We start from the raw sequence: 16,355 nt of genomic DNA, 5'->3' as shown, positions 1-16,355 counted from the left end.
TGTAGACCAGGCTGGTCTCGAACTCACAGAGATCCGCCTGCCTCTGCCTCCCGAGTGCTGGGATTAAAGGCGTGCGCCACCACCGCCCGGCTCGTGGCATTTTCTTTATAGTTCCTGGATAGTCTCTCCTTACACCATAAGCCAGAAGTCCTTTAAAAGCTCAAGATAACAGACATCACTTGCTTTCAAACCCCCAAGAACCTACTACTTCCCCTGGGATCAAGGTCACCTCCTGACATCTAGAAGAGCTGCTTTCTAGCAGATGGCCCTGCAGGGCTCTGCAAAGACACCACCTGCAGGAAGTGACATCACCACAGAGCCTAGAAAGAGTGACCTGGGAGATGGGCCTCTGGGCATGCTATGGGGGTGGTAGTCTTGGTCAAATTAATTGAAGTGAAGGTCCAGCCCACTGTGGGTGGCACCATTCCCTGGCTGACACCCTAGCTAACAGAAACAGGATCTGGGCAGCACACAAATTCATCATTCTCTGCTTCCTGACTGCGGCTGCCACGTGACAAGCTGCTTCAAACTCCTCTTTCACTTCCCTGCCATGCCTGGCTGCACCCTCAAACTGTGAGCCAAGATGAACTTGTTTGCCTTTAATCACTTTGCAGCAACAGGAAAGGCAGGAAGACAGCCTTCGGTTTAGACTGATCCCAGTTTCCTTCAGGGTTTTGTCCACTTGCCTGTCAGCTCATTTCCCAGGACACAGCAGAGAGGCAGGTAAACCATCTGTCAAATGAAAGACCCTAGAAACCCAAGCCCACAGGCTGCTCTCCTGTCCGGACTTACCGACACAATCGCAGGTGGGAAATTCAGCCTGGGCCCTCTTGGCAGGTGTGTCCAGAAGACTCTTGGTGGGCGTGTCCAGGTACTTCAGAGGCGATTCCAAGAAACCACTGAGGGTGGGTGTGAGTGGGTTCTCGGCCTTGGTGGGCGTGGCCTCCTGGCTAGCCTCCTGGCTGCCCTCCTCCGAATGAAAGCAGGTGGTCGAGAGTACAGTCACAGCCCCTGAAGACTCAATCTTGATCTTCTTGGGGGAGCGGGTGGCAAAAGGGCTCTCCGGAGCTGGGAGACATGTTGATTGGCTCTCAGGGTCTTGAATGGGCACCGAAGGAGGGCCCGGAAGCCCAAAGCTATCCCCAAATTCGGCTTCAAATTGCCGGATGAGCTCTTCCAGCTTGTCATCAGCAGGAGGAAGGGGGCCACCGGTGGAGCCTGGCTGTAGGGCTGTCATGGGGCTGGGGGACCTCATTTCCTGAGTAGGGGGCAGCAGGCTGTCCCCAGAGGGACTAGGTGCAAATAGCGCAAGAGAAGGTTCTGGGGGTAGAGGGGCAACAGAGCTCTGGGAGGCAGCACCCTGGGAGGCGGGAGGCGGGGCAGGGAGCTGGGCAGGCGGAGGTGCCTGCACATCCTCTGAGGCTTGGGATTTTAGCCCTTCCAGAACAATCTGCCGGAGAGGCAGGAAGAGAGGCTGCATGTCCCGGGACCTGGATTTCTTGATCTGAATGGGCTTTCGGACACTGGGCTTGATCCCAGGGGTGGTTTTCTCAGCTCCCACAGGACCTCCAGCTGGGGTAGGGGGCTTCTTCTTCTTTTCCTTGGGTGGTTTGTCAGGAGGTCGTGGGGCCGGTGAGCCTGGTGGGGCCCACCAGCCAGGAGCCTGAGGCTCTGTGGGAGCAGGGCAGGAGGCATCATGGGCCTGCTCCAGGAACAAGCTGCGCTTATGGTGGAGGTGCTGCTGCAGTGCCGTCTGGGCCTTCTGGTGGGCGTCAGGCTCTGGGGAGGGCAGGGGAGCCTCTCTCTGGGAAAGAGGGGATGGTGCCGGGGCAGGGGAGGAAGAGGGAGCCTCAATCTTGACCTTGGGCTTGGTGGGCAGGGCCTCGGGCCGCTTGAATACTGACTGGATGTAATCACTGGCACTGCCCAATAGCTGCTCTAGTTCAGCCATAGGGTCAGGGCTTGGGCGGGGCGCAGGCCAGGAGTTCCGGGGTGTTGCTGGAGGGGTGTCAGTACCCCATGCTTCGGGAAACTCAGTTCTTGGAGTTGCTGGAGGAAAGGCTGGGCTATCGGGAGCAAAGGATGGATGTTCCTCTGGGGGAACCACAGGCCATGAGGGGGCCCGGAGGTAGGACTGGGGAGACCTGAAAGGGGCAGAAGGGGACAAGGCCTCAGGGAGTGGACAGGGCGTCTGGGAGGTGGAATGGGAAGGCTGAGGGAGGGCAGAGGAGAGCTGTGTGAGGGCCTCGATGGCAATGGCTGTCTGCAGGCTGATGTTTTTTTCCTTGGCAATGCTCAAGGCACTCTGAGACAGAGGCAGGCCCTCCAGAGGAGGTACCTGGGGGACCTCAGAGCTAAGGAGTGGTCTGGTACTTGGGGTTGGGAGGCCAGCCTCACCAGGAGGCAGAGTGCCTGGGAGTCTGGGCCGCGCCTGCCCTCCCTCCATGGCCACAGACTTGATCTTCCCCTCCAGCCACTCGAGGTAGTCGGGGCACTCTGGGCCATCGCAGTTGCAGTTGGGTGGTTTCATGCCATGCCTCGCAAGGGCCAGGGCTGTCTGTAGCGTGTCGAGGTCTTCACTGCCCTCAGAACAGCCCTCAGGTCGGGCGCCCCTGCTGTTCCCAGCCTCACGACTCATCTCACGGTTGAAGGTTTCATAGAGCCGGGTGCTAAGGGCCCCATAAGAGGACACAGCTTCGGCCACAGCCGAAAAGGCCACCAGGTCGTGGGCATCTTCCAAACGAGCAGTGTGAGCAGAGCCTGAGGCAGCGTCCCAGTCGGGCTTGTGGTCTACCCGCCAAGGACCTGCAGCTCCCAGCAGACTGGGTCCGGCGGGCTCTCTAGCACCATTGACCGGCGCCCCTGAGGTGTTTAGCTGCCTTGAATCTCCATGGTACACTGGCCCTGAGTCCATCTGACCTGGAACAGGTCCATCAACTGGGCTGAGCTCTGAGCCTGTCTGGAGAGAGAGAACAGGGGCGGGGAAAAGGAAAACCATAAACCACACTATTTGTAAAGTATCACCCTGCTTCACACTACCCACATATACTTCCAAACCCCTCTTTTCCTGCAGACTCTCTCCCTGGTACTTGTTGCGCCTCGGTCTAGCTTCATGCATCCCCACCATGTAGCTGGCTTTACCAGTCACAATAGAGAGGTCTTTAAAAGACCAGAAAGGGGGCAGGGCAACAGCTCCCTTGCAAGCATGGGAACCTGACTCAAATCTCCAGAACCCACATTTGAAAGAAAGAAAAAACCAACATCAACAACAGGAGTAGTAGCACACACTTACAATTTCAAGAGCTGGGGAAGCGGAGACAGGCTAGTCCGTAAGGGTTTGCTAACTACTCATCCTGGCCTACCTGGCAAGCTCTAGAGTGAGACCGTGGGGGTGGGGGTGGACAGCTCCTGAGCTATGACACCCAAGGCTGTCCTCTGACTTCCACAGACACACAGGTGTGCACACATGCAAACACACAAAGAGGTCTTACGTGGCATTCTCAGCGTCACTCAGATCAATTACAAAACCCGCGAACACTCAAAAAGGCCCTTCAGCTTCCACTAACCAGGGTCACGGCAGGGCCCTGTCTACTGTTTGTGTGTCAGCGGGGGAAGAGAACTAACAAACCGAACGTGGAATGCTGTGTGGTATATAGGGAGCTAGGAAGTACACGATTTAGGGAAGCAGCTTTCCCACTGAGCCTGGGTAGGATTAGCCACAGCTTCTCACCAAGGAGGAAACCCACCACCGTTCCCTTCTCTCCCTGTTAAACCATCCTGTTAGGAGAGCTAGCGCAGTTCCCAAATGCAGCCCCAGGCCTGAGGGAAACCCCACGCTGAGATCCACTCCACCCCATACTGAGTCTGACCCTGCCCCACACTGAGAGCAGCCCCGCTCCGTCAGAGCCAGTTGTGAGATGGCATCTGAGAGCCTGCCTGGAAAGAGTCAGGAACACTCATGCCCACAAGAGCGTACGGAAGGGAAGGTGAGGCTGAAGTAGGCCCACAGGACCTAGCCCGGAAAGGCAAAAGCAAATACAAAGACGTGGCATTAAGTTTGCAAGACTCAACATCCCTTGGAAAATCCTTCCGTTCCTGGGAAGGCCAGGAAAACCCCAGAAAGAATGACAGATTCCAAGTCACAGGCAGAGGTGGAGCCTGGTGAGGTGCAGGACTCTCAACTGCTGAGAACCTCCCTGCAGGGGTCCCAGCAGCTGAGGCACAGTCCAACAGCCTGCTCTGCAGCACCCGCAAAGGTCCACTGTGGCTAGTACTACCCAGAAGCTGTGGAAACTGAGGAACTAGGCCGAATTGGGAGAAGTAGGTCAAAGTGGATCAAGGGACCCCAGCTCCTTTTTTTTTTTTTTTACTTCCTGGCTCCACGAGGTGCGCCCCTTGGCTCTGAGACTTGCTGCCCACCATGACACTCTGCTTCAAACACCAATGAAGCCAAGTGGCTACTGACTGAATCCTCTGAAACTGTTAAAAATACTTTCAAAAATTTTTTTCCTATCTCTATTATTTTGCTTTGTTTTTCCACAGGAATGGAAAAGTACCTGACAAAAAGGAGAATTTTGGTAAAGACATCACCTTAACCAAACGATCAGCATTAGATATAACAATATTTTTCATCATTGTGACCAAATAACTGACAAGAAGCAACTTATGGGAAGGGGATTTATTTAGGCTCACAGTCTGAAGGTGCAATCCATCACTGTAGGTACAGTCTGATGGCAGTGAGTCACACAGCTGTGCCAGTAAGGGTGTGAGGTCAGTAGACCGGGCACACAGAGAGGGAAATGCTGACATTTAACTGGCTTTTTCCTCTTTACTCAGTATAGGAACACAGTTGGGAGTCTTACCCATTCAGGTAACCTTCCTTAGAAAAGGCCTGAAGGACTCAAGGGTGTGTCTTAAGGCCTAAGGTGTTTCTTAGTTCAATCACAACTACCCAGTACAGTTATCATTACAATATGGCAACATCAGCACTGTGGCCTGCACAGGACACAGAAGGCTGACAGCTCAGAGAACTTCTGCCAAAATGTAGAACCTGAATCTACTCATAAGGAAATTATCAGGTAAACAAAGCTGCAGTGTTCTACACAATACCTGAAGTGTTCTCTCAAAACCTATACTCAAGAAAGAACTTCTTCCAATTTCTATAGACAAAATGCATGTTTATAGGTTAGCTCTCAAATTTGGGGAGAGTAGCACTCGCCCTACCGATGCAATCTTATATCAACACCGACCAGACACTGCTTTGACCATACTAATTTTGACTTGGATTATTATAATTAGATAAGAAAATTCTTCTGGGGTTCTAGCTCAGTGGTAGATCACACACCAAGCACATGTGAGGCCCTAGGCTGATCACCAGTATGCCCCCTCCAAAAGGTAATAGTTAAATAACTAAAGAATTTAATTTGGGTGCTGAAGAAATTGTTCAGCAAGTAAGAGCACTTACTGCTCTATCAGAAGGCTAGAGCTCAAATCCCAGCACGCACTTTGTGGCTCATAAATTCCTGTACCTCCAGCTCCAAGGGATCTGACAACCTCCTTCTAGCCTCCGTGGCCACAGCACACTCATGTTCACACACACAAAATCTCTTCTAAAAACAGGGAATGCCTGGTTATTAGGACAAACACACACAAGTATTTAGCAGTAAAGGGACACAATATTTCTGACTTAATCTCAGGTAGTCACAAAATGTTTGGATGTATATCTGAAAATATACATATAGAGAAAATGATGAAGCAAATGAGACCAAACAAACATTCTGGGACATGGGAGTTCCAGGTATAATTTTTACAACTTTGTATAAGTTTTAAGATCCTGCCAAAATACAAAGCTAAAAAATGCCTTAGATCCTTGGGTAGCACACAAAAAAACTTTAAAATGACTAACATACCAGCCCTAAAAATGTCACACACGGCGTCACAGCTCCAGAGTCCCCGACACTGTCACACACGGCCACAGCTCCACGGTAGCTGTGGCTACTAGGAACCAGGCTATGGCAATGAGTCTCAGCCCGCAGACCCCATCTCATTACTGTTTTTGGCTTCTCTATGTCTCAGCTTTGAACACGTGGTCCTCGGAGTTTCTGGCCTCTCCAATGGCTAGTGTAGTTTATTCTTAAAGCACCACTTCTGCTCTCACCCAGGTTGCAGAGTTAGCTGTGCCTCTTTCTCCAGGACTATTCCAGGTCCCTTGCATCTATCACACACCATCACTATTATATGACTAAGCAACGGCCTTCCGCAGTGGTGGTAGGCAAGGCAAGGCAATGTCTAAATCCTAACGGTTCCTGGGCCTTCCCTACCCAGGGCTGGTACAGAAGAACACTCCTGGGACAAGGAGAGCCTCCTATCCCCCAAAGGGCATATAATATCTGCTGGAAAACTATCTTTAGATGCCTAGAGCAGCAGCCATAAGATACTTTAGAAATGTACAAAAGAGATCCACAAAAACAACGCCAGGAAGACTAATGTTACATGAGCTGAGGCTTCCCCAAAATGGTCAACACAATGAAAAGGGATTTTATAAGTTATTTTTGGTGTGTGAATAAGAACCAACTACGGCTGGCTACGTGCCACTCAGTTCCCTCAGAAGGAAAAATGCTTTTCTGACCAAAAAGAGAATAAAGGGAAAAGGAGACATAGGCATAGAGGGGAAGGAAGAAAAGCCAGCATGGTAGGAGAAAGAAGAACACCCCAAATTCCAGTTTCTTTGCTAAGGAACCCCACTGATACATTTCTCAGAACCTGCTGGAGAGCTGGGAGCAAACTTGCCAGCAGAAGCTGCCACTGAGCACCGAGGACAAGCATGTTCCCCAACTTCCAGTCTGCGAGGTTCTTGACTGGGCAGAGGTACCACCAGCATCCAGGTTCCGGAGGATACTGTCAGCTCAATGGCTTACAGCCTACGTTACCATTAGTCCTGTGGCTAATAAAGCAGGGGAGTTACACTGATACCATGATGCCCAGGTCAGAGCCTCAAGAGCTGCCAGCTTCAGCGTAGCTGGCTTGTCCGGAGTTAGTGTTTATTTATTTAGACAAATTTTAAAGCTCAAGTTGTACATGAAGCCTTCATTTTTTTTTTATTTTTTTATTTTTTTTTGGTTTTTCGAGACAGGGTTTTTCAGTGGTTTTGGAGCCTGTCCTGGAACTAGCTCTTGTAGACCAGGCTGGTCTCGAACTCACAGAGATCCGCCTGCCTCTGCCTCCCGAGTGCTGGGATTAAAGGCATGCACCACCACCGCCTGGCTTAGCCTTGATTTTCTTGAGGTTCTACATTTCTACCTGGCAAATTCGCCTATAGCAGACAGGAGTTACTGCTTATACAGGATATAGCACACTCCCCATCTCAACACCAGTGTAGCCTTCTGAAGCCAAGGCCAGGGGTCAGGGATTGATTACTCTTTACACCGGAATCAATTATAACTTCATTGACTACCTTCAAAGTCCCTGCAGGCTTTTGATTTACAACTCTATCCGAGGATGCTCAAATTTCACAACATCTGCCACAATTCTGTTGCCGGCAGCTAAGGAGAGTGCTGCTTGCAAGTGCCTGTCACCACAGCCTAGCCACACTCAGAGTATGAGTTGGTAAGCCAGCTGACAGGGGTGGGGTCTAGCAGTCTGCCACAGTGAGGCAGGCAGACATAGCAAACGACTTAGCAACCTGGGACTCCACTTAGTTTGGGCTATGCACATCCCCTCTTCTAATAAGGCACTTGGTAACCTGACACCCCTCTCTCTTACCTGCGCATACCACCTCTCTCTGAACCTAGGAACTATCACTAATAAAGAGTCCTTGTTCACACCTAGTTGCACATACACCCCTCTCTGAACAACAGACTGAGTTTCCCTTCACCCTTAGTGACCATAAATCTTAGATCAAATCCAGTCATACTTGAATTGGGTCTGGGTACAGAAAATAGGCCATTCTGGGCTGAACTGGTTTGAAATATGTGTGTAATAAAACAAATTAAATTGTTGTCATTGTGAACTTTTAAGGAGAATCCCCTGTTTACCATCTTATGTCTAACTGGATACATACACACACACACACACACACACTATGGGGAAGGACACGCAAAATAGAGAAATGGTTCTATAAAAGCTGTCAATACAAACAGACTACCCAAAGCCCCTGGTGCCCAAACCCCCCCTTCTCTTGAAGTTCCAATATCAGTGCCCTTCAGTGTCTCCACCCACATGGCCCGCCACCACTCTGGTCTGGTCTGTCACTTTCCTTTGCATAAAGCTCCCTTGCTCCTTCTGCAATCTAAGTATGCCTTTATTTCAATTTCTTTAAGAAGAGATCAAGAACCTGGACACACCTAGGCCAGACCCTGACCACCAGCAACAACACAGCTGTTCTCAAAGAAGACACAGATGCTGTAAATAGGAGGGATAAACTATTCATATGTGGAGTAACCTGTCACCTGCCAGCGGACAAACAGGCTGGACCAGGTGCCAAAAGGTCAAGAGGCTAGAGAGAGAAAATCAAACTGCGTAAATACAACCCTGTACTTACACCATGTCCATGTAAATTATACACAGGAGACCCAGAGTGTGCACTCAAACGAAAGACTAACAGCTAATGACCACACTCACCATAATGCGGTTCAGCAGCTTCAGAGGGTCTCACCGACCCCTGGCTTTCTCAGACTTTCAGATCATAATCCATAGTAAGAAATATGTAGGGCAATTTTCAGAACAGTTTTTACTAGCTCAGCTACTATACTATGCCCAGTTTCCTCCTTTCCTGCCTTTCCCTTAAATCTAGGTTGAGTATGCTTTTACCGATGGGTACCGGAAGGCGGCAACACAGCCTAAACAGGGCACAGTCCCTTCCTGAACACAGGCTTCCTTTCCTCTGAAATCACAAACATAAAGAAGCTGCAGTAAGCTGCCATTTCTAACACGGATGCAAGGTGATAACAGGCCTGGGAGCAGCCTTAAAGCATAGCACTGTGTACTCAGGTGCACTGGGGCTAGTAGGGAAAGGAGATGCCAGTTCTGTCCAGACAAGCATGTATGGCAGAGTCTAAAAAGGCTCCTCTCAGAGGAATCTTTGCCATTAGGCAGGAAAGACAGACAGGTATTTAGGAAGAGGGAAGGAGGGAGAAGAATCCACAGGTGGAAGGATCAAGCAGGTATGCGATGAGAAGACCTGCCAGGCTCTGAGATCCCCAACCACACACCGGATCCTAAATGGAAGAAAACAGGTATATGAGGGCAGCAGCACAGACAACAGCACAGAGTAGACTAACATTCGTTCCAAGAGGGAAAATTCCCCGTAAGTCCCAAAGGCTGTGACCTAAAGCCTAAGCAGACACAACCGTCACTATCCAGATCTGTGACATCAGGCCTGAGCTAAGGCACTAGCAGAAGAATGGGCAAGAAACAAGTCACAGGGGTAAAGGAGTAACACTGAGACAAGAAACAAAATACTTCTACTGGGTGAAGTCTCCTTGACTGATCCTTGCTCACTCCAGATGAGCCTGGGCCACAGTTGAATCACCATGTAAATAGTCTCATTCTGCTGGGATGCAGAGTCAACTGTGCCATGAGCTGCTAAGGGATGAGACTCTAGGCACCTCTGGAACCTGTGCCTCTCCACCTCTGTAGAGATGGCTGACTGGCATCTGTCTTATCTTCCCCAAGCTTTGGAAGACCCGCTGAGGCTCCAAGCACAGTTAATGATCTCTCTACTTTCTGGGTACAAACCCCACTCAACTGTGCTGGGGCCCTCCTACTCCTGTTAGGTCTCTTCTTTGACTCGATGTCAACAAGTCTCAGGTCCCCTGTTAGGTCTTCCCCAGGTTAGGGTGTGCTCCCCTCATCTGGTCCATGGGGAACCGGCAGGATAAACATCAATGGGGCGCAGAAATGACCTAAGTTATGTCTCCTGAGGACCTGCGTGCACCCGAAGTTTAGAGCTCACCTTTGCACCACTCCTGTCTCCCTTCAGGGCCACAGGGGCCTCTGCTGGAATGTCATTCTGCATCTTGCCTGGCCAGGACTTCAGCAAACTCCCTTCTGGGGCCCCTAATCTCTACCATGGTCTTCCAAATAACTGCAAGCGTTCAACAGCAGCAGCCCCCCAACCTGAGGGATTCCAGAATCCCCGATGCTGGGAAAAGCTACATTGGGCAAGGCTGGGAAAGGGTGGGATTCTCTACTCTCCAGATAATTCAGTCAGTCAACACCACCAGCGATGGCTGCAGACCCAATTCCAGCCTCAAGCTTTTCCTGACCTTTCGAGTGAGTGCACATGGTCCCTGCGATACTCCACTGAACAGAAGCAGAGGGAGGTGCTTAGGCAGAGCTATACCAGGAGAGCGAACTGCTGTTGCTTGTCCTTTCTCAGTCTTAGGAGGAGTTAGAAGAGGAACAAGCCACAGAGCTAGTCTGCTGCTTGTAAGCTACACACCACGTTAGCAGAAACTCATCCAGGGTGTTTGCAGCCAGAATGAGCACAAACACCCATCTCTCCATGGTGGACTCTCTAGGGTGAATTCTCCCAGAATCTGAGGCAATAGAGGCTGCCTCCCCACCCGGATCCTCCCACCCTAACCCCAGCTCAGTAGCTCCACTCTGCCAGGCTAGCAGCTGTTGGAGGGTTTGAGATTTGAGCCCCACCCTCTCCATCAGCTGAGTTCCCAAATGAAAACTAGCCCTACTCTCATAGTGTAGGGAGCCTGTTTATGACATATCCTATCTAGAGATGATCAATTATTCATCTCTTCAGAGGGTCCTCCTCTCCTGAGGTTTGCTGACAAAGCTGATTTGTAATGGAGAGGCTTTTAGGGGGCTCTGGCAGAGGACGCATGCAGCTGCCCACTTTGGCAGAAGAGTGTGCGTGCATACGTGCACACTCACTAGTGTGACACACTCACACCAGGGGTGTGTCACCTTTGCAAACTAGAAACCCAAGAAGGCTATGTCTACTTTCTGACCCATCACACAATGACTGAGTCAATTCTTGTCGGGAGAGGTTAGACATGATTCTCATGGTTACTATTCATGTTATGAATGAAGCACCTTGAAGCATCTGAAAACCTCCTGGTTTTCCTATTACAAAAAGGACCAATACAGAGCTTTCAGCGACTAGGTGATGCTCAGGAAAACGCTGAAACTCTGCCTTGTCTGTGACAGACAACCTCTGCTATATTTGGCAGAGAACAGGACTATGGGAGTTCCTGCCCTCTGGTTGCAAAGAAGAAAGGAAGAGACTGAAGCTGAGAGCAAACCTGTAGAACTATCTCCTGGAGCACCCTCAGAGCACGCTGGGCATCACACTCAGCACCCCCACACTCAGCCCTGTCTCATAAGCTCAAGCTCTATAGGCACCAGACATAAGGACACTGAGCATAGAGACGGTATCATTTCCTTATCATACAGTGCTGCCATTCTTAATCACCAAGTACTCAGAGTCTCACTTCAATAAATATAAAAAAAAACAATAAGGCAATAGAAGAAATTAAAATGCTACAAATGCCAAGATAGCTTCCATACGCATTAACAGGAAAAAACTGAGAACAGCCGGGCGATGGTGGCGCACGCCTTTAATCCCAGCACTCGGGAGGCAGAGGCAGGCAGATCTCTGTGAGTTCGAGACCAACCTGATCTACAGAGCTAGTTCCAGGACAGGAACCAAAGCCACAGAGAAACCCTGTCTCGGAAGAAAAAAAGAAAAAAACAACTCCAACAACCTGAGTGGTCCAGAAACACAGAAATGGTTTTAAAGTGTTCAGTTTATCTTCATGGAAAGTAAATGGGGAATTAACATGAAAAGTACTCACTACAGAAGCGCGCGCGCACACACACACACACACACACACACACACACACACAGCTGGAGAGATGGTTCAGAGGTTAAGAGCACTGGCTGCTCTTTAAGAGGACCCAGGCTCTATCCCAGCACCCACATGGCTGTTCACATCTGTAACTCCAGTTCCAGGGGATCTTAACCCTCTTTTGTTCTCAGGTTCCAGGCATACACATGGTACACACATATGCAGGGAAAACATTCATACACATAGATAAAAACTAGAAGTTAAAGCTGGGTGGTGATGGCACACGCCTTTAATCCCAGCACTCGGGAGGCAGAGGCAAGGCCTCTTTGAGTTCGAGGCCAGCCTGCTCTACAGAGTGAGTCCAGGACAGGTTCCATAGTTACACAGAGAAACCCTGTCTTGAAAAGCCAAAAAACAAACAAAACAACAACAAAAAGTTTAAAAATGGTTAAATATGGATGCCAGGTGTGGTGGTTCAAGTCTGTAATCCCAGCACTCACAGGCTGAATCAGGAAGGTTTGAACTTTGAGGCTAGCCTGAGCTACATATATAGCAAGACTGACTCAAACAAAACATAACACAGTGAGATTCTTGTCACTACCACATACGAAGTGTGTAGTTTTAAGCAATCTCTGTAGTTTTGTAAATTGAGGGGAGAATAATACCATCTATCCTCACAAAGTCATGATGAGGATTAAACACATGGCGTGTGCCCACAGCAGCACACGGGGGTGTTAGTTTAGCACTAACCATGGGGTTCAGCGGCAGCTTCTCCTGACAGCACTAGCAAACAAGACAGAGGAGATCATTCTGGAAACATCTGTGGACTATGTTTAATGTCAAATACACGTCCTGTGGCCCTGTAGTTCCAGTTCCAGAGAAACCACGTACACGCACACCAGAGGCAGCATGTTCACAATTCACACATGCACCAACCATCAGCAGCAATACGTGTGGACACCCTTACCAATCACGAACCAGAAGAGCCGGCAGCAGCAGTGGGAATAACCAAGCACAGGACTGGGGAAGGACCTCACAGACTATGATGAATTAGGAAAAGTGGGGAAGGATGAGCAGGTTCAGTGGATGAAGGCACCTGCCACCAGGCTGACAGCCTGAGCGCTATCCCTGGAATCCACACGGCAGGAGGCTCCTGCCGGCAGGAGAGATTTGAGCTGAGCCCTGTAAGCTATTCTCTGACATCCACAGGCAAGGAGGGGGGAGGGAGGGAGGGAAGAAGGGAGGGGGAGAGAGAGAAGAGAGAGAGCGCACACACATTGCTCTCCTACACAAAGAACTGCCCTTATGCTGGGCACTGTGATGCACGCCTTTATATCCCAGTATTTTTGAGTCCACAGCCAGACTGCATGACATAGTAAGACCCTGTCTCAAACGAAAGAAAAATACAAAGACTAACCTTCAAAAAAACATGTGTGCGTGTATATGTATATGTGCATATATATGTATATATAGTCTAAAGATTTCTACTAAACAAGCAAAGTTAAACATAAGGGAACACAAATGCATAATGAGAACATCACCAAAGGAAAGATAACATTGAATTCAAGGCAATGGTTGGGTGTCCGAGGCAAAGGCAGGGATGGACTAGAAGAAAACACGCAGGCAAGCAGTTTCATCTGTCTGACATATGGTGCATACATAGTAATGTACAAAAAAAATTATGACACTTCATTTGTTGATGTCATTTAAGGTGATAATAGAAACTATAAAATATAAAAACACAGGAATTGTTCAGTGAAAACAATGACACTTCAGAATGCCCATGTTCCCAACAGATTAACTGATAAAGATAGGGTCTCCTGAAGATCAAACCAGCCTCAAACTCTCTGCGGACAGAATATGACCTTGAACTTCTGGTCTTCTGTCTCCACCTTGCACAGGCATCAACGATGAGCATGTGCCACAACACCCAGTTTTATGCTGGCGATTGAGCCCAAGGCTTCCTGGAGGTGGGCAAGCACTCTACCAACTGAGCTACACACCCCCATCCTTAGGGTGTTCTCCTGATGGAGAAGTGAAGACTTTCGGGGAGGCGGCAGAAAACAACTCAAAACACTGCCTGACTTATTAACTCCATCCCTTTAACAGTGCACAGCACAACAGATCTGACACTGCAGGCACACACACAGGAAAAGTGCTCGACTCTGGTGAGTGTGCATATTAAACTTTCTTTTTAAAATTACTCATCACTGCGTATGTATGACGTGCATTCACGTGCATCAGAGTGAGCATGGAGAAAATGTTCTTGCTCAGCTTATCATACTTGACTTTCCTTTAGGAGGGCAAACACCATGTACAAGTCTATGAACATAAAGGGAAACTCAGAGACAGGGCTTGTGGGCTCTTTTTGTGCAGTTTCTGTTGCTACAAACTGGTCTCTCACCCACGACTCCAGTAAGAAACCAGGAGTGTCTGGGAGATGAAGAGTGCCTTGGAAGGAATCCGAAACCTTCACCCATGAGCCATGGGTACCATGGCTGCCAATTTCAAACCCCAACCTGCTGCAGTGCCTGGCAGAGCCCCCAGCTGTGGGGGCCCTACTAAGCCACAGCCTCCAGCCAGTATGGAGGAAACACAGCCAACCACATCAAAGGACTAGTAGAAGGCAAAGTCTCCTGCTCACTATGGCCAGGCCAGGCTGTCAGGGTGGCTCTCAGGCACAACTGGACTCCTCTGCATCCCTCCTGTGCAAAAATACACACACGCACACACACACACACACAGAAGCATACAGCCTGCACTCCTGGCCATTGGGCCCTCGGGCCAGTCCCACAGTGCATGTCCTTGGACTGGGGCACCCACACTCACAACTTAGTGAGGTCCCGCCTAGTTCTGCTCACAGCCAGCCTCTCCACCACCTCCTACCCCCAAAAGCTTTCTTAAAAGGCTCAGGAAACCAGCGAGCAAACATTGCTACCACCACAGTCCCCTGACAGAGTCAGCCTAGGTGAATGGCCTCACGACTAACCCAGGGGATTCAGGAATGTCAGAGAAACTAGGGTTGAGGAAGAAAAGCAAGAAACTAACAGTTTTGACAGAGGTACAAACTGCACACACAAAGCAAGCAATTCCGGCTTAAATGTAACCCTCCAGTGAATCTGGCTCCACATCAGTTTTGGCAGACAAGCCAAACGAGGCACAAACTAACCAAGCTCAAAATTGGCGAGTGGTATTAAAGTCGACTCCAACATCAACAGCAGCAATGTGGAAGCCACAGCCTCCTTGATGCCTACCCCTCCCTGCTATCCAATTATAATTCTTTGGGAGAACAAACTCCCCCAGTTGCAGACGAGTTACTAATATACTTCGTCTCTCTCAAATTCTCAAAGAGCTTGCTCCCCTGCGTATTCCTTTCTCAAGGACTCAAATGGAGCCATATTTTCCCAGGAAGGTAGAGGAGGGCTGAAGAGACAGATCCAGTTGGTCCAGTGTTTGCATAGCACCTCTGGTCCCTAGAATCCACATAAAAAAGCTGGGTGTGGGGTCCTGGGGAAGTAGAGATAGGCGGCTTAGCTCCCTGGTCAGCCATCCTGACCTATACAGTCATCTCCAGGTTCAGAGAGATCCTGTGTCTCAATACAAAGTGGAATTGATACTTTAAGGATGTCCTCTGGCCGACACACAGACACACAGACACACAGACACACAGACACACAGACACACAGACACACACACACACACACACACACACACACACACACACGAATCTTGAAGCAACTACATAAAAGAGCTTTGCCCAGCACCTTCACCCAACATGACACCACAAGGTTCTTCCAGTCCACTGATCCCAGGCCCATGGACCTAGTTCCCAGGCCAGGGTGCCCTCTCACAACTGGGTCTTTACTAAAAGACTGATGACTGGGTGTGTAAATAAATGAGTAACCGGAGCGAGAAGGACCCCTCCCATAATAATGCTGAGCCTAGGAACTTAGGTTTAAACACCCGCAGTCTAAAACGTCTTTTCTACAGATTAGTGAAAGCTGGTTCGCTATGAACAGAACACTGAGATGAATTATGAGACAATACAACAGAAGATTAGGTACTCACTGAAACCCTTAAATACCAAGGGAAAAGACGGATGAAGCTAGCAGAACACCCTACGTTATGCGAGTTATGACATCGAACCATGCGTACAAAACACTGAATGTCAGAGGTTAAAACATAGCTGCAGCAGCCCCCCAGAACAAAACTCCACCTACGAGTGCAACCAGCCCATTAAAACATCGCCTCCATCTAGCCATACAGAAGTATAAACCATTCATCTCTTTGATACAGTCAGTATTGCTATGAGGCACTGGGGATACTGTGGCCACAGAGCAGGGTCCTTGTCTCATGGACTGGCGTTGATAGCTACTTCAATGTCTTACACCCACACTGCATCTCTGTCACTAAAATGTGTAGGAGCGCATATGCCTATGTCCAATACATAAGGAAAGGGCCACTGACCCTGGACTTGTCTCTGAGTGAAACTGCTTTACGTGTGGCAACTGGGAGAATATCAAAGGCACATGCTAAACTCATTACAGA

General features: G+C 49.4%; 1 protein-coding gene across 4 annotated transcripts in view; it reads right to left on the bottom strand.

Moving 5' to 3' along the window:
* Positions 1–16,355, bottom strand: part of Tet3 (tet methylcytosine dioxygenase 3) — a 102,573-nt gene that overhangs the window by 51,545 nt on the left and 34,673 nt on the right. For 3 of the 4 annotated variants that reach the window (XM_005364657.2, XM_026787977.1, XM_013352858.2), the window contains one exon: positions 793–2,959. In XM_005364657.2, coding sequence (XP_005364714.1) covers positions 793–2,959 — 2,167 coding nt within the window. The remainder of the gene's footprint in view (positions 1–792; positions 2,960–16,355) is intronic. The other variant, XM_013352859.2, reaches the window with a different exon arrangement.

This window comes from Microtus ochrogaster (assembly GCF_000317375.1).
Source record: "Microtus ochrogaster isolate Prairie Vole_2 chromosome 14 unlocalized genomic scaffold, MicOch1.0 chr14_random_3, whole genome shotgun sequence".
NCBI classification, from domain to species: domain Eukaryota; kingdom Metazoa; phylum Chordata; class Mammalia; order Rodentia; family Cricetidae; genus Microtus; species Microtus ochrogaster.
This window is presented reverse-complemented; position numbering and strand designations above follow the sequence as displayed.